This window comes from Salvelinus fontinalis, chromosome 6, assembly GCF_029448725.1.
Source record: "Salvelinus fontinalis isolate EN_2023a chromosome 6, ASM2944872v1, whole genome shotgun sequence".
NCBI lineage: Eukaryota > Metazoa > Chordata > Actinopteri > Salmoniformes > Salmonidae > Salvelinus > Salvelinus fontinalis.
The window spans coordinates 48,901,067-48,927,538 of record NC_074670.1 but is presented as its reverse complement, the minus strand read 5'-3'; the positions used below and the strand labels follow the sequence as shown (position 1 = coordinate 48,927,538).

General features: G+C 55.5%; 1 protein-coding gene across 2 annotated transcripts in view; it reads left to right on the top strand.

Annotated features, from left to right (window-relative positions):
* The first annotated feature begins 2,587 nt into the window (after positions 1-2,587).
* The window catches only part of LOC129857981 (putative methyltransferase NSUN7), a 50,346-nt gene continuing 26,461 nt past the window's right edge, over positions 2,588-26,472 (top strand). Inside the window, exons 1-2 of one of the 2 annotated variants that reach the window (XM_055926793.1) lie at positions 2,588-3,250; positions 3,577-3,999. In XM_055926793.1, the coding sequence (XP_055782768.1) occupies positions 3,651-3,999 (349 nt within the window). In that variant the 5' untranslated portion in view covers positions 2,588-3,250; positions 3,577-3,650. Of the gene's footprint in view, positions 3,274-3,576; positions 4,000-26,472 lie in introns of both variants that reach the window. The other variant, XM_055926794.1, reaches the window with a different exon arrangement.

The following is a 26,472-nucleotide window of genomic DNA, read 5'->3' as shown; positions in this document are numbered from 1 at the left end:
TACAGCACATTTCAGAGATAAGACAACCAACAATAGGCTGGGTATGAGTCAAGCAAGACCTGATGAGAAGTTTGACATGTGCCCTTTAGTTAAAGTGGTAAATGATCTTAGAGCCAACACAGATGCCAAACAGCTCTCTGTCCTTAGATTAAAGTGCTGCATTCAACACTATTGACCATTATGTCCTTCTGGACAGGTGGGTTAGGCCTCTCCGGTGCAGTTCTAAATTGTTTTAGGACTTATTTAACCGGTTGAGAGTTTTTTGTCACCCTTGGTGAACATAACTCAGAGAAGATACATATCACATGTGGCATTCCATAAGGTTCGATTTTGGGTCCGGTACTGTTCAGTTTATATATGTTACCCCTTGGCAGCGTTATCAGAAAGCACGGCATTGATTTTCACTGCTACGCAGATGATACACAACTTCACATTTCTATGTCACCAGAGGATTTTAGCTCCATGGATAAATGATTAGACTGTATTAGTGATTTTAATACAACTTCCTTCAGCTAAACTAAGACAAGACCGCAGTACTTGTTGTTGGAGCCAAAGCACAGAGAGAAAATCTAGCCGCACATTTTAGCAATAAAGATAAAACACCAGGTAAAAAACCTAGGTGTTATTTTAGATTCTGAACTAAATTTCGAATCACACATTAGGAATGTGACCAAAATAGCTTTTTACAACCTGAGTTTCTCTCTCAGGCCGTTTCGCTCTCAGGCTGATACAGAGAGACTCATCCATGCTTTTATTACAAGCAGGCTTGACTACTGTAATGCTCTAATGGCTGGTCTACCCAAGAAAGCCATTGGTCAACTGCAGAACATACAGAATGCTGCAGCACGGGTACTGACCAATTTTTTACACCGATTTGTAAGGTCTCTGCACTGGCTGCCTGTGAGTTTTTATAATTAATTTAAAGATTATTCTATTGGTTTGTCAATAAATAGACATTCTTGTGCACACCAATACATATCAGATATGCTTTAAGGTATGTACCCAGTAGGTCCCTCAGGTCCTCTGGCACTTGCCTTTTAACTATCCCAAAGCCTAGGACCAAGAGGCATGGAGAGGCAGCCTTTAGTTATTATGCCCCCTGCCTCTGGAATAGCCTGCCAGAGAACCTGAGGGGGGGGGGGGGCAAAACTGGACATATTTAATAGATATCTTAAATCACGTCTTTTTAGCTTTGCTTTTCCTAAGTGTGCTTTTTAGTTGTTCAGTTTGTGCCATTATTTTGTTATTTGTCTTGTGTGTTATGATTTAACTGTTTATGCATTAGGCCTAATAGTGCAGTGATTTATCAAATTTGGAAGCCTTTGCATAATAGCTGGGAAATTGTTGATTTTGCAACAACAAAAAATAGGATCGCAGAATCCCAAAATCCTGGATGGACTGGCAAATGCATCCCATAACATTTTCACACGCAAATAACCATTGATTTATTTTTACATGATACATCTGTACTTCTCAAGTTATGACTCAAAGGCAGAATGAGAGTTCATCAGAGCGGTCAGCACGCAGTCTCTTTCAACAAGATGGCAAATTCAGCACTATTCATAGTGTGCAACTTTCTTTCTTTTTATACCTCTGTTAGTCAGCACCTCTACAAACGTTTTTGGATCTGCATTAGCTCAGGCTTTTTAATAGGAAAGCTGCACCATCAGAATGCAATTTAGTGAGGGCCCAAAACAATGACAAATGTTTTTTATTTTTTATTGTGAAACACTATAATTCCATTACTGCAGATGTATTTTGGACCTTTTCTGAAATGATAATGCAACAATGTTCCAGGAAGCTCCTTTAACAATGGGAGTTTTAACAAGGGTAACTTTATAATGTATAAATGTTATGTTATCAAAAAGCTGTATACAAGAAACGTATTCCAGACCGGTCTGCAAGTTTTTAAGTTTTTATGGCTTTTCTAGTAATGCTGTACAGTAAATAGCGTTCCAAATAATAATAATAACTATAAAAAAGTTTGAAATTTGTTCAAGATTTAAAATGTGACCGCTGAATCAATTATTAGGATTATTAGTCATGTGTGCCCCAAAGATGATCTATTATATTGCGAAGATAGTCCACTAAGCACTAACACCAGAAATATACCGAACAGAAATATAAACGCAACATGCAACAATTTCAAAGATTTTACGGAGTTACAGTTCATATAAGGAAATATGTCAATGGTGGTGGATGGATTATTCTTGGCAAAGGAGAAATGCTCACTAACAGGAATGTAAACAAATGTGTGCTCAAAATGTGAGTGACACTTTACATGTTGCATTTACGTTTTTGCTCATTCTAGCCCATGAGAGGGCAGATACGCACAGCGTGCAACCTACACAACCAGTTTTTTTCTCAAAGTTGCCAGAATGCCACGTGCGTCCACTTATAGCAATACATTTCTAACAACATAATCATTACGAAACTTCTATTAGATCAAAGAAGCCTTACGTAGTAAATTAGTATTCAATTTTTTTGCTTACCAAATTAGACACTGTCATATACACCACTTTGTCTTCTTATTGCTCTATTCTCGCGCCGACAGATTTTGGGCGTAGTTAATCCTCTCGTTTTGCCCCTTCCTCTCTGGCGTGGCGTAGTTTGGGAGATGCCTAGGCAGATGAAAGAGACCGGGTGCCACCTATTATCACTGCCAGGTTTTGGGTCCGGGATGGAGGCCATGTGGAAAGCAATGAAATGCCAGAAAAGGGGCATTAGACTAGAGAGATAGTAGGCTATGCTATGGCAAATTTGATTAAACATTCAAGTCGTGTCTGTGTTACTGAAATGTAGGTATTCTTATCTGTCAAATTGAACGTAGTAGGCTACTCCCGCATAAATCTTGGATTCCAGGAAATTAGCATATAGTTACCATGGTGATGGTAGCTCGCTGATCCAAGGAGTTCCACAAAAATACTGCTAGCTACTCGAGGAAGTTTTCTGATTACTTCTAGCAAGCTAGCTAGCTTTTTAATTTGCTTGTAGATCTACTGTGTCTCACTTTTGAGAGTAAAACGACTAGGTTTCTTTCCAGCATTTTTTATTGCCAAGTTAAAGAACATCTCCAGGAGTCCGCCCATCGCGAAAAGAAGACAGCCAGATTGTAGGTGCTCAGGTTAGGTCTCAGTTTTAGTCACGTAGCCCAAACATCTGCTTCGACATAAGGAAATATGACTATGTTTGCTGCTGGTTACTGGATACCTGAGACAGAAAAGTTCTGAAGACGTCTCCCCCTCTGAAGGTAAAGACCACAACCACTATACCGTACGTTTACTATTCAAGAAAATCGTACTGTAGCCTACCATTTGTCTCTAATTGTTGTTACGTTGGAACGTCAACACATTTCAGCAGCAGCGTTGCAATTGTACAATTAGAAGCCTGTATTTTTTGTCATGATTGTCTTTGTGTCATAAGTAGTAGTAGTAGTCCTGGTGGTTTATTATTATACTTTTATAAAAACTTTTTTTTTTAAACATAATTTTGTATATCCTATCTTGGCTTGAACCCTTAACTCACTGTTACAGTGTGTCTCCAGTGTACAGTATGTGGGTGTTTTTGTCTTTTCAGGGCCTGATTGGAGGGACAGGAGTTGGGTCGTGTTTTTGAGGTGAGCCTTGCTAGAACCAGGCAACCATAACAAGATGGTGAAAAAAAACACAGGACACTCACGACAGCCGTCCATATCCAAGACAGCTGGTGGCTCCCAGATATCCAGCCTCAAAGACCTGAGCCTGCTGGATGGATCTGGCCTTGGGCAGGAGGAGACCCCAGAGCTGCCTCCAGAACCCCCCACACCTGACGAGGGCCACTTGGGCTTCCCAGACCCTGTCTACCTGCTGGCAGCAGTCATCTTTCAGAACACTCACCTGGAGAAGCCTGCTGCCCACCGATTAGTCAGTTATGGCAAGCGGGCGGGGCTGCCCCTGCCTGAGGCCAAGGATGAGGCGTACCAACGCAGCTCGTATGAGCTGGCCTTCAACACACTCAAATGTAAGTGAACAGCAGATAGGACTGTAGGCTATGGGGAAATGTACACTTAGAAAGGTTTACTATCCTTCCTCCTTCATTCTATGTTTTCCTCCTTAATTGATTACAGTATGTACGTATGTATGATGGGTCCCCATTCCGCTGCATATGATTGGACGAGGTTGTCTTGAGCCGTGCATGCAAGAGAAAAACAACAAAAGCAAACAAACGGCCATATGAAAATGAGAATGAATAGTGTTAGGGACATTAATAGACAGATGGAATTGAATCCTGATAGATTGATGGAGGGTAAAGTGCAAGGGAAAATCCCTTTGAATGGCCATGGGGAATTCAGTGGGATGTTACAAATCAATTGTTCACATATATATACATATATATTTATTTATCTATTATCTGTGAAACCAAGGACGGGGGGGGGGGGGCAGGTCTGCGGCTGCCAAACACACAGGGCGTGTAATCACCATGGCGTTAAGGGAGGGGAAGGTTAGAGGACTGTCAGTGCAGCCCAGGAGATGGAATCGATTTCTCCTGCTCTCCCCATGTGAGAGGGGCTTTCATCTCTCTAGATTAGGCTTGCTTGTTGAGGTCCGGGTTTGCAAATCAGACTAACTCGAGCTCCATTGCTTCCCTGCTGCAACTGTAAAAGTGGTTGTGAAAGCAGGAGTTATGTTTCCTGGCTACCCCAGACTCCTTGCTCCGGCCAAACGTTACGCCACGCCCACAGACGTTAGTTTCTTCTCCGCAGTGAGTCTGGATCTGAGTACCTCCCCGACCCTTCACCGAGTGCGAATAACATTCAGGGCCATCTGATTGGTCCAGAAACCGATGGGTTGGGCCAGAGCCAGAACACACGTGGTTAAAAACGGCAGTTTGAAAATGTGTCATTGGCTTTGATACTCTGATTGGTTAGAGACGATCCTATCCCTCATGACTTTGTTTTGTACAGCGCCCCTCGTGCCCCTCATCACCACAAACAACTTCAATGATGGCAGTCTCAGACTAAAGTACACTACATGAGTATGTGGACACCTTCTCATCGAGCATCTCATTCCAAAGTTATGGGCATTAATATGGAGTTGGTCCCCCCTTTGCTGCTATAACAGCCTCCACTCTTCTGGGAAAGCTTTCCACTAGATGTTGGAACATTGCTGTGGGGACTTGCTTCCATTCAGCAACAAGAGCATTAGTGAGGTCAGGCACTGATGTTGGGCGATTAGGCCTGGCTCACAGTCGGCGTTCCAATTCATCCCAAAGGTGTTCGATGGGGTTGAGGTCAGGGCTCTGTGCAGGCCAGTCAAGTTCCACACAGATTCCGACAAACCATTTCTGTATGGACCTTGCTTTGTGCATGGGGGCATTGTCATGCTGAAACAGGAAAGGGCCTTCCCCAAACTGTTGCCACAAAGTTGGAAGCACAGAATCATCTAGAATGTCATTGTACGCTGTAGTGTTAGGATTTCCCTTCATTGGAACTAAGGGGCCTGGCCCGAACCATGAAAAACAGCCCCAGACCATTATTTCTCCTCCACCAAACTTTACAGTTGGCACTATGCATTCGGGCAGGTAGTGTTCTCCTGTCATCCGCCAAACCCAGATTCATCCGTCGGACTGCCAGATGGTGAAGCATGATTCATCACTCCAGAGAATCTGTTTCCACTGCTCCAGAGTCCAATGGTGGCGAGCTTTACACCACTCCAGCTGATGCTTGGCATTGCTCATTTTGATCTTAGGCTTGTGTGCGGCTGCTCGGCCATGGAAACCCATTTCACGTTTCTTCCAGAGGCAGTTTGGAACTCGGTAGTCAGTGTTGCAACCAAGGACTGATGATTTTTACTTGCTTTCAGCATTCGGCGGTCCCGTTCTGTGAGCTTGTGTGGCCTACCAATTCGCGGCTGAGCCGTTGTAGCTCCTAGACGTTTCCACTTCACAATAACAGCACAGTAGACCAGGGCAGAAAATTGACGAACTGACTCGTTGAAAAGGTGGCATCCTATGATGGTGGCACATTCTAATGCCAATGTTTGTCTATGGAGATTGCATGGCTGGGTGCTCGATTTTCTTCACCAGTCAGCAACCGGGTGTGGCTGAAATAGCCAAATCCACTCATTTCAAGGGGTGTCCTCATACATTTGTATATATAGTGTATGTGGCGAACAACAGTCGTCAGGCTAGAAGTTCAAAGGTCATACAACAAAATAGGGCACACCGTGTTGGATGGAAGAGGTCTGAGATCCTATCTTACCTCTATATTTAGTATAGTATCGCTTGTCCTTATTCATTTCTATGGCTTGGAGTCCTTATTTCCAGAGGAAAAAATAGGTAAGTCGATTTTTTCTCTCTCTCATTTCAATCCCATTTTTTGTTTAATAAGTGTCATGTTATCAGTTCCACCTCATTCTGATTCTCCCCGTCTTTCCTACCCTCATATCCCTGGAATGAGTTCATTTGGAGAGCACCAGATAGTGGGATAATGTTCTGGAGATAAAAATGTACAGCAAATGAACGGGGTATTGACTAGCAGAGGCTGACGTTGGGTAGGTCCGTACAATAATCACCACAGATGTGGCACATTTTTCTCCCCCCTAATTTTAGTCGTTTACAATTTGGATGTGGCTCACTGTTTATAATGGGACGTGCTTACAATGTCTGCGGCAGAATTCATTTGCAAAATAAGGACATATTCTGGCTGGTCGATAGAATGTCCGTCGTTATTACAAAAGACAAAAGGAGGCGGATCGCTACATTGTAATTGTGCCTGAACTGTGTCAATGCTGTCCTACTGTAGCCAAGATTGCTTGGTGTGGTGGAAGATGTACACGGCCTATTTGTCCGGCACATCAGATTCGGTCACATTTGTTGCGTTTCAAAAATATATATCGCTAACCAATGAAACGACACAGCTGAGAAAGACGCCTTAATCTCCCCCACTGTCCTCCGATGAGCGGGATGACTTCAGGTTGCAGAGATCGATATACACAACACACTGGATACATCTTACACGCACAGCCTGGGAATGACAATGATCCAACATCGAGCTGAGGTCAGTTGTTAACATAAAAAAAAAAAAAAAAAAAAGCTTAGGCAGCAAAAACCCGGCGAGCAAAATGCCAATGAGCCCTTGTATTGATCATGTGATTATAACTCTTATCCATTCAAATCAAAAGTAGCCCTAAACCCCATAACGACACACAGAGGACAAAGTCAAGCGTTCCCGTAATGCAGTCATTATTACAGTAATGTAGACTTGTGTGTTGGGCAGTGATTTCTGACGACGTCACCCCACTCATTCACACAAAAGAACTGAACTGAATCGAGCATAGAGGAGGCGGATGGCCTGATGTTCATTGGATGGAGGTGGTTTAGTTTAGAGGGGGCCTGGTGGTAGTGTAGTGTGTGTTGCTGCAGTGTACGAGATGACCCACTGTGAACCTCTTAAGTGTGAAACCAAAGGGAAATTATTACCAGGGTATCTAGGAATATCTAGATTACAGTGATCTATTTCTGTGTCGTTCCCCCTCCTCCCTCATTCTAGTTCTCTCTTTTCCTCCCCTCTTATTTTATTTCCCCCTCTCTCTTTCTGGCTCCGCCCCACCACTCTTTTCCTCCTTCTTGTTCTCCTCTTTTTCTCTATTCTTCACCAGCGCCCCAGTCATCACCTTGAATCTTGGAGGGTTGCTCACATCTCTTCATGTCCCTGGTCTCAGACAAATCATTTGCTCAACGGAGAGAGAAAGAGAGAGAGGTGGGATTCCCCCCCCCATCCATCCCTCCCTCTCTCTCCATTCCCTCTCTCTGTTCTCCATTCCTCCGAGGCCCACTCCTGTCTCTTTGTCCGTAGTAGCCAGCAGCCATGTCACAGCACAGAGCTGATATGTGGCCGGAGTAGGCAGGGAGTAGGTTTATTTGACTTGGGGGGGGGCTCCTTGTTTCAGACCGTGGGAGGGAGAGAGCGAGAGAGAGGGAACATGTCATTTCTGCCCTTGGCTAAGAGCATGGCACTTTACCCCGAGACGCTTCAGCAAATATCAAACATTGCAGGTTGATAATATGTAAGCTATTTAACGCTGCCATCCTGTCCAAGGGTTCTGCTCAGCTCGCCTGAATAGAGACTCGGGGGTTTGTTGGCAGAGCTTCTTTTAGATTCATGTGAAATGGAGTGTACCGATGTGGAATACTGCGAGACAAAGAGCTGAATAAGGCCAAGTGGGGTTGTATTCAGGCCTTCTAGCGCTCCTGTGTGGATTTATTTGACCGTGTTCATCATCACTCACTGGCCTTAGTCAGTTTGTTACCTGGACGAGGGCCACACGACACAAACTCAAACAATTGGTTAGAGAGTAGCACCTCATCCTAGGTTGTCATGAAGTTGCCCCTAGACACTGGTATAAGATCCGTTTGGCATTTTTACCCTTAAAGGTTAAGGCTAGGATTTGGGGAGGGTACGCTGATCCTAGATCTGTGCATAAGGGCAACTCCTACCCGAAGCTTATAGGTCGATATTTAGGTGCTTACACCTCAGCTCAGCGCTGCCCCTGATGTGTAATAGCTTCTGGTATGAGAGATTTAAATGTGAATTTACTGTGTTTTACTCCTCAGTCCTCCCTAGGCTGATTTATAGACCAGAGAGGATAATGACCTCCACATATATATATACCGCATCATCATCACACCATCTCCTCCCCTCTGGGTCTGTGCTTTCCTCCTGTACTGTAGGGTCAGGCAAGGCGGCCATGTTGCTAGGCTTATCTTTAAGACCTTCTGCTGCTATGATCGAAACACTCATTGACCTGACGCTGCCGTAAATCATGCAAGGAGTATAGGCCCAATCACTGACACTGTCTTTAGTGTGTGTGTGTGTGTGTGCGCGCGCGTGCGTGTGTGTGTGTATATACATGTGTGGTTTTTTGCACCCTTTTACCTAGCCTTCACCTGTTTAGCCTGTTAAGCAGACGGTTGGCGTGATTTGTGATGTTATGGTAGGTTACCAGCAGTGTATGTTGTTGCCATGGCGTCCCAGTAGCAGTTAGATAGGACTCAGGTGTGTCATTTAAGATTAGAGGTTAATCAGGGCAGCACAGCCATTGTGTACACACACGTCACACACACACACGTCACACACACACACGTCACACACACACACACACACACACACACACACACACACACACACACACACACACACACACACACACACACACACACACACACACACACACACACACACTCAAAACCCTTCCCGTCTGTCCCATTTCATTTTAGACTTGAATGCATTCATAAGCACACACGCACACATGTACGCACACAAACACACACACACAGACACACACTCATACACTCAAAACCCTTCCCGTCTGCCCCATTTCATTTTCGCCTTCTCAATGGGATAAAGCGGATTTTGAAAATAAGGAAAATGCTGTTCTATCAAGATTACCTGGAACGTGCATTTTGGATAAAGCTGCCGTGCTTCCCTTTCCAATATGTGGTGAAAACACATTGCAAAACTGAGGGGGTTTAGAAACAGGTGTTCCCTAATCCAAGATAAAGCAGATGTGTTGCTGTTTGCTCTCCCTTCTTTGGAGTTGAAGGAGAAAGCCTGTGGTTCTGGGGACACTGGGAACCAGAATGTGTGAGTCTGTTTGTTTGTGTGTGTGCGAAGCTGTGTGTGTGAGACTGTGTGTGTGTGTGTGTGTGTGTGTGTGTGTGTGTGTGTGTGTGTGTGTGTGTGCGTCTGTGTGTGAGCGAGGCTGTGTGTGAGCGAGGCTTTGTGTGAGCGAGGCTGTGTGTGAACGAGGCTGTGTGGGAACGAGGCTGCGTGAGTGAACGAGGCTGTGTGTGTGTGTGTGAGGCTGCGTGTGAGCGAGGCTGCGTGTGAGTGAGGCTGCGTGTGAGCGAGGCTGCGTGTCCGAGACTTCGTGTCCGAGGCTGCGTGTGTGTGAGACTGTGAGTGAGCGAGGCTGCGTGTCCGAGGCTGCGTGTGTCCGAGGCTGCGTGTGTGTGAGACTGTGAGTGAGCGAGGCTGCTTGTCCGAGGCTGCTTGTCCGAGGCTGCGTGTCCGAGGCTGCGTGTGTCCGAGGCTGCGTGTGTCCGAGGCTGCGTGTGTCCGAGGCTGCGTGGGTCCGAGGCTGCGTTTGTGTGAGACCGTGAGTGAGCGAGTCTGCGTGTCCGAGGCTGCGTTTGTGTGAGACTGTGAGTGAGCGAGGCTGCGAGTGAGCGAGGCTGCGTCTCCGAGGCTGCGCGTGTCCGAGGCTGCGATTGTGTGAGACTGTGAGTGAGCGAGGCTGCGTGTCCGAGGCTGCGCGTGTCCGAGGCTGCGTGTGTCCGAGGCTGCGTGTGTCCGAGGCTGCGTGTGTCCGAGGCTGCGTTTGTGTGAGACTGTGAGTGAGCGAGGCTGCGCGTGTCCGAGGCTGCGCGTGTCCGAGGCTGCGCGTGTCCGAGGCTGCGCGTGTCCGAGGCTGCGCGTGTCCGAGGCTGCGCGTGTCCGAGGCTGCGCGTGTCCGAGGCTGCGCGTGTCCGAGGCTGCGCGTGTCCGAGGCTGCGTGTCCGAGGCTGCGTGTGTCCGAGGCTGCGTGTGTCCGAGGCTGCGTTTGTGTGAGACTGCGTTTGTGTGAGACTGCGCGTGTCCGAGGCTGCGCGTGTCCGAGGCTGCGCGTGTCCGAGGCTGCGCGTGTCCGAGGCTGCGCGTGTCCGAGGCTGCGCGTGTCCGAGGCTGCGCGTGTCCGAGGCTGCGCGTGTCCGAGGCTGCGCGTGTCCGAGGCTGCGTGTGTCCGAGGCTGCGCGTGTCCGAGGCTGCGTTTGTGTGAGACTGTGAGTGAGCGAGGCTGCGTGTCCGAGGCTGCGCGTGTCCGAGGCTGCGTTTGTGTGAGACTGTGAGTGAGCGAGGCTGCGCGTCCGAGGCTGCGTTTGTGTGAGACTGTGAGTGAGCGAGGCTGCGTGTCCGAGGCTGCGCGTGTCCGAGGCTGCGCGTGTCCGAGGCAGCGCGTGTCCGAGGCAGCGCGTGTCCGAGGCTGCGCGTGTCCGAGGCTGCGTGTGTCCGAGGCTGCGTGTGTCCGAGGCTGCGTGTGTCCGAGGCTGCGTGTGTCCGAGCCTGCGTGTGTCCGAGGCTGCGTTTGTGTGAGTCTGTGAGTGAGCGAGGCTGCGTGTCCGAGGCTGCGTTTGTGTGAGACTGTGAGTGAGCGAGGCTGCGTGTCCGAGGCTGCGCGTGTCCGAGGCTGCGTTTGTGTGAGACTGTGAGTGAGCGAGGCTGCGCGTCCGAGGCTGCGTTTGTGTGAGACTGTGAGTGAGCGAGGCTGCGTGTCCGAGGCTGCGCGTGTCCGAGGCTGCGCGTGTCCGAGGCTGCGCGTGTCCGAGGCAGCGCGTGTCCGAGGCAGCGCGTGTCCGAGGCAGCGCGTGTCCGAGGCAGCGCGTGTCCGAGGCTGCGTGTGTCCGAGGCTGCGTGTGTCCGAGCCTGCGCGTGTCCGAGGCTGCGCGTGTCCGAGGCTGCGCGTGTCCGAGGCTGCGCGTGTCCGAGGCTGCGTGTCCGAGGCTGCGTGTGTCCGAGGCTGCGTGTGTCCAAGGCTGCGTGTCCGAGGCTGCGTGTGTCCGAGGCTGCGTGTGTCCGAGGCTGCGTTTGTGTGAGACTGCGCGTGTCCGAGGCTGCGTGTGTCCGAGGCTGAGTGTCCGAGGCTGCGTGTCCGAGGCTGCGTGTGTCCGAGGCTGCGTGTGTCCGAGGCTGCGTGTCCGAGGCTGCGTGTGTCCGAGGCTGCGTTTGTGTGAGTCTGTGAGTGAGCGAGGCTGCGTGTCCGAGGCTGCGCGTGTCCGAGGCTGCGTTTGTGTGAGACTGTGAGTGAGCGAGGCTGCGTGTCCGAGGCTGCGCGTGTCCGAGGCTGCGCGTGTCCGAGGCTGCGTTTGTGTGAGACTGCGAGTGAGCGAGGCTGCGTGTCCGAGGCTGCGTTTGTGTGAGACCGTGAGTGAGCGAGGCTGCGTGTCCGAGGCTGCGCGTGTCCGAGGCAGCGCGTGTCCGAGGCAGCGCGTGTCCAAGGCTGCGTGTGTCAGAGGCTGCGTGTGTCCCAGGCTGCGTTTGTGTGAGACTGTGAGTGAGCGAGGCTGCGTGTCCGAGGCTGCGTTTGTGTGAGACTGTGAGTGAGCGAGGCTGCGTGTCCGAGGCTGCGCGTGTCCGAGGCTGCGCGTGTCCGAGGCTGCGCGTGTCCGAGGCTGCGCGTGTCCGAGGCTGCGTGTGTCCGAGGCTGCGTGTCCGAGGTTGCGTGTGTCCGAGGCTGCGTGTCCGAGGCTGCGTGTCCGAGGCTGCGTGTGTCCGAGGCTGCGTGTGTCCGAGGCTGCGTTTGTGTGAGACTGTGAGTGAGCGAGGCTGCGCGTGTCCGAGGCTGCGCGTGTCCGAGGCTGCGTGTGTCCGAGGCTGCGTGTCCGAGGCTGCGTGTCCGAGGCTGCGTGTGTCCGAGGCTGCGTTTGTGTGAGACTGTGAGTCAGCGAGGCTGCGCGTGTCCGAGGCTGCGTGTGTCCGAGGCTGCGTGTCCGAGGCTGCGTGTGTCCGAGGCTGCGTGTCCGAGGCTGCGTGTCCGAGGCTGCGTTTGTGTGAGACTGTGAGTGAGCGAGGCTGCGCGTGTCCGAGGCTGCGCGTGTCCGAGGCTGCGCGTGTCCGAGGCTGCGCGTGTCCGAGGCTGCGTTTGTGTGAGACTGTGAGTGAGCGAGGCTGCCTGTCCGAGGCTGCGCGTGTCCGAGGCTGCGTTTGTGTGAGACTGTGAGTGAGCGAGGCTGCGTGTCCGAGGCTGCGCGTGTCCGAGGTTGCGTGTGTCTGAGGCTGCGTTTTTGTGAAACTGTGAGTGAGCGAGGCTGCGTGTCCGAGGCTGCGCGTGTCCGAGGCTGCGCGTGTCCGAGGCTGCGCGTGTCCGAGGCTGCGCGTGTCCGAGGCTGCGCGTGTCCGAGGCTGCGTGTCCGAGGCTGCGTGTGTCCGAGGCTGCGAGTGAGCGAGGCTGCGTGTCCGAGGCTGCGCGTGTCCGAGGCTGCGCGTGTCCGAGGCTGCGCGTGTCCGAGGCTGCGCGTGTCCGAGGCTGCGCGTGTCCGAGGCTGCGCGTGTCCGAGGCTGCGTGTGTCCGAGGCTGCGTTTGTGTGAGACTGTGAGTGAGCGAGGCTGCGCGTGTCCGAGGCTGCGCGTGTCCGAGGCTGCGCGTGTCCGAGGCTGCGTGTGTCCGAGGCTGCGTGTGTCCGAGGCTGCGTGTCCGAGGCTGCGTGTCCGAGGCTGCGTGTCCGAGGCTGCGTGTGTCCGAGGCTGCGTGTGTCCGAGGCTGCGTGTGTCCGAGGCTGCGTGTCCGAGGCTGCGTGTGTACGAGGCTGCGTGTGTCCGAGGCTGCGTGTGAATGAGCGAGGCTGCGTGTGTCCGAGGCTGCGTGTGTCCGAGGCTGCGCGTGTCCGAGGCTGCGTTTTTGTGTGAGACTGTGAGTGAGCGAGGCTGCGTTTCCGAGGCTGCGTTTGTGTGAGACTGTGAGTGAGCGAGGCTGCGTGTCCGAGGCTGCGTTTGTGTGAGACTGTGAGTGAGCGAGGCTGCGTGTCCGAGGCTGCGCGTGTCCGAGGCTGCGCGTGTCCGAGGCTGCGCGTGTCCGAGGCAGCGCGTGTCCGAGCCTGCGTGTGTCCGAGGCTGCGTTTGTCCGAGGCTGCGTTTGAGTGAGCGAGGCTGCGTGTCCGAGGCTGCGCGTGTCCAAGGCTGCGTTTTATGTGAGACTGTGAGTGAGCGAGGCTGCGTGTCCGAGGCTGCGCGTATCCGAGGCTGCGTGTGTCCGAGGCTGCGTTTGTGTGAGACTGCGAGTGAGCGAGGCTGCGTGTCCGAGGCTGCGCGTGTCCGAGGCTGCGCGTGTCCAAGGCTGCGTTTTATGTGAGACTGTGAGTGAGCGAGGCTGCGTGTCCGAGGCTGCGCGTATCCGAGGCTGCGTGTGTCCGAGGCTGCGTTTGTGTGAGGCTGCGAGTGAGCGAGGCTGCGTGTCCGAGGCTGCGCGTGTCCGAGGCTGCGCGTGTCCGAGGCTGCGTGTCCGAGGCTGCGTGTCCGAGGCTGCATGTCCGAGGCTGCGTGTGCCCGAGGCTGCGTGTCCGAGGCTGCGTGTCCGAGGCTGCAAGTGTCCGAGGCTGCGCGTATCCGAGGCTGCGTGTGTCCGAGGCTGCGTTTGTGTGAGACTGCGAGTGAGCGAGGCTGCGTGTCCGAGGCTGCGTGTCCGAGGCTGCGCGTGTCCGAGGCTCCGTGTCCGAGGCTGCGTGTCCGAGGCTGCGTGTCCGAGGCTGCGTGTGCCCGAGGCTGCGTGTCCGAGGCTGCAAGTGTCCGAGGCTGCGTGTGTCTGAGGCTGCGTGTGTCCGAGGCTGCGTGTGTCCGAGGCTGCGTTTGTATGAGACTGTGAGTGAGCGAGGCTGCGTGTCCGAGGCTGCGCGTGTCCGAGGCTGCGTTTGTGTGAGACTGCGAGTGAGCGAGGCTGCGCGTGTCCGAGGCTGCGCGTGTGTCCGAGGCTGCGTTTGTGTGAGACTGCGAGTGAGCGAGGCTGCGTGTCCGAGGCTGCGCGTGTCCGAGGCTGCATGTCCGAGGCTGCGTGTCCGAGGCTGCGTGTGCCCGAGGCTGCAAGTGTCCGAGGCTGCAAGTGTCCGAGGCTGCGTGTGTCCGAGGCTGCGTGTGTCCGAGGCTGCGTTTGTATGAGACTGTGAGTGAGCGAGGCTGCGTGTCCGAGGCTGCGCGTGTCCGAGGCTGCGTTTGTGTGAGACTGTGAGTGAGCGAGGCTGCGCGTGTCCGAGGCTGCGCGTGTGTCCGAGGCTGCGTTTGTGTGAGACTGTGAGTGAGCGAGGCTGCGTGTCCGAGGTTGCGCGTGTCCGAGGCTGCGCGTGTCCGAGGCTGCGCGTGTCCGAGGCTGCGTTTGTCCGAGGCTGCGTTTGTGTGAGACTGTGAGTGAGCGAGGCTGCGTGCCCGAGGCTAAGTTTGTCCGAGGCTGCGTTTGTGTGAGACTGTGAGTGAGCGAGGCTGCGTTTCCGAGGCTGCGTTTGTGTGAGACTGTGAGTGAGCGAGGCTGCGTGACCGAGGCTGCGTTTGTGTGAGACCGTGAGTGAGCGAGGCTGCGTGTCCGAGGCTGCGCGTGTCCGAGGCTGCGCGTGTCCGAGGCTGCGCGTGTCCGAGGCAGCGCGTGTCCGAGGCTGCGTGTGTCCGAGGCTGCGTGTGTCCGAGGCTGCGTGGGTCCGAGGCTGCGTTTATGTGAGACTGCGAGTGAGCGAGGCTGCGTGTCCGAGGCTGCGCGTGTCCGAGGCTGCGCGTGTCCGAGGCTGCGCGTGTCCGAGGCTGCGCGTGTCCGAGGCTGCGCGTGTCCGAGGCTGCGTGTGAGTGAGCGAGGCTGCGTGCCCGAGGCTAAGTTTGTCCGAGGCTGCGTTTGTGTGAGACTGTAAGTGAGCGAGGCTGCGTGACCGAGGCTGCGTTTGTGTGAGACCGTGAGTGAGCGAGGCTGCGTGTCCGAGGCTGCGCGTGTCCGAGGCTGCGCGTGTCCGAGGCTGCGCGTGTCCGAGGCTGCGCGTGTCCGAGGCAGCGCGTGTCCGAGGCTGCGTGTGTCCGAGGCTGCGTGTGTCCGAGGCTGCGTGGGTCCGAGGCTGCGTTTGTGTGAGACTGTGAGTGAGCGAGGCTGCGTGTCCGAGGCTGCGTTTGTCCGAGGCTGCGCGTGTCCGAGGCTGCGCGTGTCCGAGGCTGCGCGTGTCCGAGGCTGCGCGTGTCCGAGGCTGCGCGTGTCCGAGGCTGCGCGTGTCCGAGGCTGCGTTTGTGTGAGACTGTGAGTGAGCGAGGCTGCGTGTCCGAGGCTGCGCGTGTACGAGGCTGCGTTTGTGTGAGACTGTGAGTGAGCGAGGCTGCGCGTGTCCGAGGCTGCGCGTGTCCGAGGCTGCGTGTGTCCGAGGCTGCGTGTCCGAGGCTGCGCGTGTCCGAGGCTGCGTTTGTGTGAGACTGTGAGTGAGCGAGGCTGCGTGTCCGAGGCTGCGCGTGTACGAGGCTGCGTTTGTGTGAGACTGTGAGTGAGCGAGGCTGCGTGTCCGAGGCTGCGCGTGTCCGAGGCTGCGTTTGTGTGAGACTGTGAGTGAGCGAGGCTGCGTGTCCGAGGCTGCGTTTGTGTGAGACTGTGAGTGAGCGAGGCTGCGTGTCCGAGGCTGCGCGTGTCCGAGGCTGCGTGTGTCTGAGGCTGCGTTTGTGTGAGACTGTGAGTGAGCGAGGCTGCGTGTCCGAGGCTGCGCGTGTCCGAGGCTGCGTTTGTGTGAGACTGTGAGTGAGCGAGGCTGCGCGTGTCCGAGGCTGCGCGTGTGTCCGAGGCTGCGTTTGTGTGAGACTGCGAGTGAGCGAGGCTGCGTGTCCGAGGCTGCGCGTGTCCGAGGCTGCATGTCCGAGGCTGCGTGTCCGAGGCTGCGTGTGCCCGAGGCTGCAAGTGTCCGAGGCTGCAAGTGTCCGAGGCTGCGTGTGTCCGAGGCTGCGTGTGTCCGAGGCTGCGTTTGTATGAGACTGTGAGTGAGCGAGGCTGCGTGTCCGAGGCTGCGCGTGTCCGAGGCTGCGTTTGTGTGAGACTGTGAGTGAGCGAGGCTGCGCGTGTCCGAGGCTGCGCGTGTGTCCGAGGCTGCGTTTGTGTGAGACTGTGAGTGAGCGAGGCTGCGTGTCCGAGGTTGCGCGTGTCCGAGGCTGCGCGTGTCCGAGGCTGCGCGTGTCCGAGGCTGCGCGTGTCCGAGGCTGCGTTTGTCCGAGGCTGCGTTTGTGTGAGACTGTGAGTGAGCGAGGCTGCGTGCCCGAGGCTGCGTTTGTGTGAGACTGTGAGTGAGCGAGGCTGCGTGTCCGAGGCTGCGCGTGTCCGAGGCTGCGTGTGTCCGAGGCTAAGTTTGTCCGAGGCTGCGTTTGTGTGAGACTGTAAGTGAGCGAGGCTGCGTGTCCGAGGCTGCGTTTGTGTGAGACCGTGAGTGAGCGAGGCTGCGTGTCCGAGGCTGCGCGTGTCCGAGGCTGCGCGTGTCCGAGGCAGCGCGTGTCCGAGGCAGCGCGTGTCCGAGGCTGCGTGTGTCCGAGGCTGCGTGGGTCCGAGGCTGCGTTTGTGTGAGACTGTGAGTGAGCGAGGCTGCGTGTCCGAGGCTGCGTTTGTGTGAGGCTGCGCGTGTCCGAGGCTGCGCGTGTCCGAGGCTGCGCGTGTCCGAGGCTGCGCGTGTCCGAGGCTGCGTTTGTGTGAGACTGTGAGTGAGCGAGGCTGCGTGTCCGAGGCTGCGCGTGTACGAGGCTGCGTTTGTGTGAGACTGTGAGTGAGCGAGGCTGCGCGTGTCCGAGGCTGCGCGTGTCCGAGGCTGCGTGTGTCCGAGGCTGCGTCTCCGAGGCTGCGCGTGTCCGAGGCTGCGTTTGTGTGAGACTGTGAGTGAGCGAGGCTGCGTGTCCGAGGCTGCGCGTGTACGAGGCTGCGTTTGTGTGAGACTGTGAGTGAGCGAGGCTGCGTGTCCGAGGCTGCGCGTGTCCGAGGCTGCGTTTGTGTGAGACTGTGAGTGAGCGAGGCTGCGTGTCCGAGGCTGCGTTTGTGTGAGACTGTGAGTGAGCGAGGCTGCGTGTCCGAGGCTGCGCGTGTCCGAGGCTGCGTGTGTCCGAGGCTGCGTTTGTCCGAGGCTGCGTTTGTGTGAGACTGTAAGTGAGCGAGGCTGCGTGTCCGAGGCTGCGTTTGTGTGAGAGCGTGAGTGAGCGAGGCTGCGTGTCCAAGGCTGCGCGTGTCCGAGGCTGCGCGTGTCCGAGGCAGCGCGTGTCCGAGGCAGCGCGTGTCCGAGGCAGCGCGTGTCCGAGGCAGCGCGTGTCCGAGGCTGCGTGGGTCCGAGGCTGCGTGTGTCCGAGGCTGCGTGTGTCCGAGGCTGCGTTTGTGTGAGACTGTGAGTGGGCGGGGCTGCGTGTCCGAGGCTGCGCGTGTCCGAGGCTGCGTTTGTGTGAGACTGTGAGTGAGCGAGGCTGCGTGTCCGAGGCTGCGCGTGTCCGAGGCTGCGCGTGTCCGAGGCTGCGCGTGTCCGAGGCTGCGCGTGTCCGAGGCTGCGCGTGTCCGAGGCTGCTTGTGTCCGAGGCTGCGTGTCCGAGGCTGCGTGTCCGAGGCTGCGTGTGTCCGAGGCTGCGTTTGTGTGAGACTGTGAGTGAGCGAGGCTGCGCGTGTCCGAGGCTGCGCGTGTCCGAGGCTGCGTGTCCGAGGCTGCGTGTGTCCGAGGCTGCGTGTCCGAGTCTACGTGTCCGAGGCTGCGTGTGTCCGAGGCTGCGTGTGTCCGAGGCTGCGTGTCCGAGGCTGCGTGTGTCCGAGGCTGCGTTTGTGTGAGACTGTGAGTGAGCGAGGCTGCGTGTCCGAGGCTGCGCGTGTCCGAGGCTGCGTTTGTGTGAGACTGTGAGTGAGCGGGGCTGCGTGTCCGAGGCTGCGTTTTTGTGAGACTGTGAGTGAGCGAGGCTGCGTGTCCGAGGCTGCGTGTGTCCGAGGCTGCGTTTGTGTGAGGCTGCGTGTCCAAGGCTGCGCGTGTCCGAGGCTGCGCGTGTCCGAGGCTGCGCGTGTCCGAGGCTGCGCGTGTCCGAGGCTGCGTGTGTCCGAGGCTGCGTGTGTCCGAGGCTGCGTGGGTCCGAGGCTGCGTTTGTGTGAGACTGTGAGTGAGCGAGGCTGCGTGTCCGAGGCTGCGTTTGTCCGAGGCTGCGCGTGTCCGAGGCTGCGCGTGTCCGAGGCTGCGCGTGTCCGAGGCTGCGCGTGTCCGAGGCTGCGCGTGTCCGAGGCTGCGCGTGTCCGAGGCTGCGTTTGTGTGAGACTGTGAGTGAGCGAGGCTGCGTGTCCGAGGCTGCGCGTGTACGAGGCTGCGTTTGTGTGAGACTGTGAGTGAGCGAGGCTGCGCGTGTCCGAGGCTGCGCGTGTCCGAGGCTGCGTGTGTCCGAGGCTGCGTGTCCGAGGCTGCGCGTGTCCGAGGCTGCGTTTGTGTGAGACTGTGAGTGAGCGAGGCTGCGTGTCCGAGGCTGCGCGTGTACGAGGCTGCGTTTGTGTGAGACTGTGAGTGAGCGAGGCTGCGTGTCCGAGGCTGCGCGTGTCCGAGGCTGCGTTTGTGTGAGACTGTGAGTGAGCGAGGCTGCGTGTCCGAGGCTGCGTTTGTGTGAGACTGTGAGTGAGCGAGGCTGCGTGTCCGAGGCTGCGCGTGTCCGAGGCTGCGTGTGTCTGAGGCTGCGTTTGTGTGAGACTGTGAGTGAGCGAGGCTGCGTGTCCGAGGCTGCGCGTGTCCGAGGCTGCGTTTGTGTGAGACTGTGAGTGAGCGAGGCTGCGCGTGTCCGAGGCTGCGCGTGTGTCCGAGGCTGCGTTTGTGTGAGACTGCGAGTGAGCGAGGCTGCGTGTCCGAGGCTGCGCGTGTCCGAGGCTGCATGTCCGAGGCTGCGTGTCCGAGGCTGCATGTGCCCGAGGCTGCAAGTGTCCGAGGCTGCAAGTGTCCGAGGCTGCGTGTGTCCGAGGCTGCGTGTGTCCGAGGCTGCGTTTGTATGAGACTGTGAGTGAGCGAGGCTGCGTGTCCGAGGCTGCGCGTGTCCGAGGCTGCGTTTGTGTGAGACTGTGAGTGAGCGAGGCTGCGCGTGTCCGAGGCTGCGCGTGTGTCCGAGGCTGCGTTTGTGTGAGACTGTGAGTGAGCGAGGCTGCGTGTCCGAGGCTGCGCGTGTCCGAGGCTGCGCGTGTCCGAGGCTGCGCGTGTCCGAGGCTGCGCGTGTCCGAGGCTGCGTTTGTCCGAGGCTGCGTTTGTGTGAGACTGTGAGTGAGCGAGGCTGCGTGCCCGAGGCTGCGTTTGTGTGAGACTGTGAGTGAGCGAGGCTGCGTGTCCGAGGCTGCGCGTGTCCGAGGCTGCGTGTGTCCGAGACTAAGTTTGTCCGAGGCTGCGTTTGTGTGAGACTGTAAGTGAGCGAGGCTGCGTGTCCGAGGCTGCGTTTGTGTGAGACCGTGAGTGAGCGAGGCTGCGTGTCCGAGGCTGCGCGTGTCCGAGGCTGCGCGTGTCCGAGGCTGCGCGTGTCCGAGGCAGCGCGTGTCCGAGGCAGCGCGTGTCCGAGGCTGCGTGTGTCCGAGGCTGCGTGGGTCCGAGGCTGCGTTTGTGTGAGACTGTGAGTGAGCGAGGCTGCGTGTCCGAGGCTGCGTTTGTGTGAGGCTGCGCGTGTCCGAGGCTGCGCGTGTCCGAGGCTGCGCGTGTCCGAGGCTGCGCGTGTCCGAGGCTGCGCGTGTCCGAGGCTGCGCGTGTCCGAGGCTGCGTTTGTGTGAGACTGTGAGTGAGCGAGGCTGCGTGTCCGAGGCTGCGCGTGTACGAGGCTGCGTTTGTGTGAGACTGTGAGTGAGCGAGGCTGCGCGTGTCCGAGGCTGCGCGTGTCCGAGGCTGCGTGTGTCCGAGGCTGCGTGTCCGAGGCTGCGCGTGTCCGAGGCTGCGTTTGTGTGAGACTGTGAGTGAGCGAGGCTGCGTGTCCGAGGCTGCGCGTGTACGAGGCTGCGTTTGTGTGAGACTGTGAGTGAGCGAGGCTGCGTGTCCGAGGCTGCGCGTGTCCGAGGCTGCGTTTGTGTGAGACTGTGAGTGAGCGAGGCTGCGTGTCCGAGGCTGCGTTTGTGTGAGACTGTGAGTGAGCGAGGCTGCGTGTCCGAGGCTGCGCGTGTCCGAGGCTGCGTGTGTCCGAGGCTGCGTTTGTCCGAGGCTGCGTTTGTGTGAGACTGTAAGTGAGCGAGGCTGCGTGTCCGAGGCTGCGTTTGTGTGAGACCGTGAGTGAGCGAGGCTGCGTGTCCAAGGCTGCGCGTGTCCGAGGCTGCGCGTGTCCGAGGCAGCGCGTGTCCGAGGCAGCGCGTGTCCGAGGCAGCGCGTGTCCGAGGCTGCGTGTGTCCGAGGCTGCGTGGGTCCGAGGCTGCGTGTGTCCGAGGCTGCGTGTGTCCGAGGCTGCGTTTGTGTGAGACTGTGAGTGGGCGGGGCTGCGTGTCCGAGGCTGCGCGTGTCCGAGGCTGCGTTTGTGTGAGACTGTGAGTGGGCGGGGCTGCGTGTCCGAGGCTGCGCGTGTCCGAGGCTGCGTTTTTGTGAGACTGTGAGTGAGCGAGGCGTCGTGTCCGAGGCTGCGCGTGTCCGAGGCTGCGCGTGTCCGAGGCTGCGCGTGTCCGAGGCTGCGCGTGTCCGAGGCTGCTTGTGTCCGAGGCTGCGTGTCCGAGGCTGCGTGTCCGAGGCTGCGTGTGTCCGAGGCTGCGTTTGTGTGAGACTGTGAGTGAGCGAGGCTGCGCGTGTCCGAGGCTGCGCGTGTCCGAGGCTGCGCGTGTCCGAGGCTGCGTGTGTCCGAGGCTGCGTGTGTCCGAGGCTGCGTGTGTCCGAGGCTGCGTGTGTCCGAGGCTGCGTGTCCGAGGCTGCGTGTGTCCGAGGCTGCGTGTCCGAGTCTGCGTGTCCGAGTCTGCGTGTCCGAGGCTGCGTGTGTCCGAGGCTGCGTGTGTCCGAGGCTGCGTGTCCGAGGCTGCGTGTGTCCGAGGCTGCGTTTGTGTGAGACTGTGAGTGAGCGAGGCTGCGTGTCCGAGGCTGCGCGTGTCCGAGGCTGCGTTTGTGTGAGACTGTGAGTGAGCGGGGCTGCGTGTCCGAGGCTGCGTTTTTGTGAGACTGTGAGTGAGCGAGGCTGCGTGTCCGAGGCTGCGTGTGTCCGAGGCTGCGTTTGTGTGAGGCTGCGTGTCCAAGGCTGCGCGTGTCCGAGGCTGCGCGTGTCCGAGGCTGCGCGTGTCCGAGGCTGCGCGTGTCCGAGGCTGCGCGTGTCCGAGGCTGCGCGTGTCCGAGGCTGCGCGTGTCCGAGGCTGCGCGTGTCCGAGGCTGCGCGTGTCCGAGGCTGCGCGTGTCCGAGGCTGCGCGTGTCCGAGGCTGCGCGTGTCCGAGGCTGCGCGTGTCCGAGGCTGCGCGTGTCCGAGGCTGCGCGTGTCCGAGGCTGCGCGTGTCCGAGGCTGCGCGTGTCCGAGGCTGCGTGTGTGTGAGACTGTGAGTGTATGTCAGAGTATGTGAGCGGAGTTGAGCGGTCAGAAATCCCGCAAAACTGCCACTCCAAATTCGCTCCATAACATTAAAATCACAATTTAACCAACACCCATCTATTTGTGTGACTACCTGGACCTACCATTTGGCTTTGAAGTATTGAAACCAAACCATATGATTTGAATGAAAAAGTAGCCAACAGGGAAACAACAGGAAAAGGTGACTAAGAAGTGCTCATCATTTCAAATAAGCTGCATGTCGTATTAAACAGCATATAAACACTCTAAATAGGTCAGGAGCCAGACAGGGAGCCAAAGAAGGAACGGAAATGAATGATTTAGGCTATATTATTTATATTATTTCAAGGCTATAGCCTACAAAAAAAATCCGTTGTGAAGCATTTGCGGGTGCGACACACTAGGCCGGTAGGGGCATTAAGCGCTCAGCGTTTAAACAAAATGTTGTTGTTATTAATAGTATATACAGTAAATTGCACATATAGGCTGTGACTCAGTTAGAATTCATTACAAATGAAACGAAAAATGATTAGGCTCCATCTATAGTGCCTTTGAATTCATTTTTAGAAACATGAGTTTGTCCGGAGTCTCTGGCTTCAGGCTCATGCGATGGTGCATGGAGATCAGGCCAGCAGTGGAGAATGCCCTCTCAGTGCTTGCAGAGCCACTGGGAATACTGAACACCGTTCGGGCCACTCTTGCCAGGCTGGGCAGGGATGCGTAGTTGTTTTCAGTTTCTTCTGTAGGTAGGCCTAAAGGGTTTTAGGTACTATAACCCTATCAAAACAGAAAGCTCCTTGAAAGAGGTAAAATGACAGGCCTATTGGGCCAAAATCAAGGATGGCCTATTGTGTAGATAATAGAATGAAAATGAACAAAACTTTTAACAGATCAGATTTTTAGTTAATAAATACTTTGCTACAGTGATTCGCTTTGCTACACTTAGCTAGCTACCCACCTGGTTCCTTTCTGTTGGCATGTGCACGTACTAAGGACACCATCATGCTTTCGGGATACCTGTCTTTTCAGATTCCACAATGGTTCTTTAGTTGTGGACACTACATCACCTCACTCCCTCTCTTGCTCGTGGTCCTCCTCGTCTTTGTTCACCTGTGTGTTTTATCAGTTTCCTTATGAAAACATTTAGAGAACTCCATGACAGGAGCTAAAGCATGGGGCCATAGCAACACACGAGTAGATTACAAATGCATGCTGGGCCGGCATGCCATGAGCTCCTGAAGTGCTCGTGAAGTGCTCGTGAAGTGCCCGGGAAGTGCTCGTGAAGTGCCCGTGAAGTGCTCGTGAAGTGCTCTTGAAGAGCTTGTGAAGTGCCCGTGAAGTGCCCGTGAAGTGCCCGTGAAGTGCCCGTGTAGTGCCCGTGTAGTGCTCGGGACGTGCTCGGGAAATGCCCCGTGAAATGCCCCTTGAATGGCCCGTGAAGTGCTCGTGAAGTGCCCGTGAAGTGCCCGTGAAGTGCCCGAGAAGTGCCCGTGAAGTGCCCCGAGGCCGGTGTCGACGCGCGGCTGGAGCCGCGCGTCAGGGGGGGGGTAATGTCACGACTTCTGCCGAAGTCGTTGCCTCTCCTTGTCCGGGCGGTGTTCGGCGGTCGACTTCACCGGTCTTCTAGCCATCATCGATCCATTTTTCATTTTCCATTGGTTTTGTCTTGTCTTTCCACACACCTGTTGTCAATCCCATTCATTACCTGTTGTGTATTTAACCCTCTGTTTCCCTTCATGTGTTTGTCAGAGATTGTTCGTTGTCATGTGTTGTGTTGATTGTGTATAGGTGTGCGATGGGTCTTCGTACCCAGATTTGTTTTATGTTTTTTTTCCCGTGAGTGTTATGGAGCAGATTACTGGGACTTTAATTAAAGTACTCCATTCTACACTCTATTTGACTCTCCTGCGCCTGACTTCCACTGCCACTTATACACGCCATTGTGACAGAATCTCTGACCATAAAATATGAAGTCAGCAGGAGAGGACACGACGCCCATGGAGGTGGAAAAGCGCGTTATAGACCAAGCGAAGGAGATTGACTGTTTGAGCGCCCTCATGGATCGCATTGTCCAGAATATGGATCGCTGGGAGAGACAGGGAGTTTCTCCAGCGCCTCCACTGCCACAACGGGGATTTACCTTTAACGCGTTTTCCCCACCTGAACCTAACAAAATCCGTTTACCCCTACCCACGGGTTACAACGGTGATACTGCAGGCTGCCAGGGTTTCCTCCTTAAACTGAACTTATATCTGGCCACGGTCTCCCCAGTACCATCCGACCGGGAGAAGAGTTCCGCCCTCGTCTCATGCCTCACCGGGAAAGCCCGGGAGTGGGCCAGCGCTGTGTATAGAGAGGAGAATGCAGTATTGGACCATTTTGAGGAGTTCACCCTTTATTTTAGGAGAGTATTCGACCATCCTCCCGAAGGAAAAACGGCGGGTGAGCTCCTCTATCATCTGAGGCAGGAGACGAGGAGTGCCCAGGAGTTTGCTTTGGAGTTTAGGACCTTGGCTGCCGGCGCTGGATGGAGCGACAGGGCCCTGATCGACCAGTACCGCTGTAGTCTACGCGAGGACGTTCGTCGGGAGCTGGCCTGTAGAGACACCACCCTCAACTTCGACCAGCTGGTGGATATGTCCATCAGGCTGGACAACATGCTGGCTACTCGGGGACGTCTAGATCGGGGTCTGGTTGTTCCATCCTCCCGCACTCTCTCTCCCGAATCTATGGAATTGGGAGGGATGGTGCGCAGGGAGACCGGAGGGGGTACCCACTCGAGCACCATCTATGATCGCAGAGTTCACACTGCTGATCGGTGCCGGGTTGGTTCCTCTGGGAATAGAGAAGGCAGGCAGGGCACTTTGGCATCACCCCAGGTGAGTAGGCACCATACTCATCCAGAGCCCTCTGCTGCACTTCTGTTTGTCTCTGTCACTTTTCCGGATTTTTCCTTGCATTCCCAGTATAAGGCGCTAGTAGATTCAGGCGCGGCTGGGAATTTCATTAATAAAAATTTAGCTCATAGTTTAGGGATTCCTATTGTTTCTGTGGATATGCCTTTCCCTATTCATGCCTTAGATAGTCGACCAATAGGGTCAGGGTTTATCAGGGAGGTCACCGCACCTTTGTCTATGATAACGCAGGAGGGTCACAAGGAGAAGATTAGTCTTTTCCTTATTGATTCCCCTGCGTATTCTGTAGTGCTAGGCCTACCCTGGTTAACTACTCATAATCCCACTGTTTCTTGGCCACAGAGGGCTCTCACGGGGTGGTCGCGAGAGTGCTCAGGTAGGTGTGTAGGGGTTTCCGTTGGTGCTACTACGGTGGAAAGTCCAGACCAGGTTTCCACCGTGCGCATTCCCCCAGAATATGCCGATTTGGCACTCGCCTTCTGTAAAAAGAAGGCGACTCAATTACCACCCCATCGACAGGGGGATTGTGCGATAGATCTCCTGGTAGACGCTGCATATCCCAGGAGTCATGTGTATCCTCTGTCGCAAGCGGAGACAGTGGCTATGGATAATTATATCTCTGAATCCCTGCGTCAGGGGTTCATTAAGCCATCCATTTCACCCGCCTCTTCGAGTTTCTTTTTTGTGAAGAAGAAGGATGGCGGTTTACGCCCGTGCATTGATTATAGAGACCTTAATAAAATCACGGTAAAATATAGTTACCCGCTACCCTTGATAAATACAGTAATGGAGTCAATGCGCGGGGCCCGCTTCTTCACAAAATTGGATCTCAGGAGTGCGTACAATCTGGTGCGTATTAGGAGGGGTGATGAGTGGAAGACGGCATTTAGCACCACCTCAGGTCATTATGAGTACCTGGTCATGCCATATGGGTTGATGAATGCTCCATCAGTCTTCCAATCGTTTGTAGATGAGATCTTCAGGGACCTGAACGGGCAGGGTGTAGTGGTGTATATCGATGATATTTTGATATACTCTGCTACACGCGCTGAGCATGTGTCCTTGGTGCGCAAGGTGCTTGGTCGCCTGTTGGAGCATGATTTATATGTCAAGGCTGAGAAATGCTTGTTCTTCCAACAATCCATCTCCTTCCTAGGGCATCAGATTTCCACTTCAGGAGTGGAGATGGAGAGCGACCGCATTACAGCCGTGCGTAATTGGCCGACTCCAACCACGGTAAAGGAGGTGCAGCGTTTTTTAGGGTTTGCCAATTACTACCGGAGATTTATCCGGGGTTTGGGTCAGGTTGCAGCTCCCATTACCTCACTGCTAAAGGGGGGACCGGTGCGCTTGCAGTGGTCGGCCGAGGCGAATAGGGCTTTTGGTAAACTGAAGGCTCTGTTTACCTCGGCGCCTGTGTTGGCTCATCCGGATCCCTCTTTGCCATTCATAGTAGAGGTGGACGCATCCGAAGCTGGGATAGGAGCAGTGCTCTCTCAGCGTTCGGGTGTGCCACCGAAGCTTCGCCCCTGTGCTTTCTTTTCGAAGAAGCTCAGCCCGGCGGAGCGTAACTATGATGTGGGGGA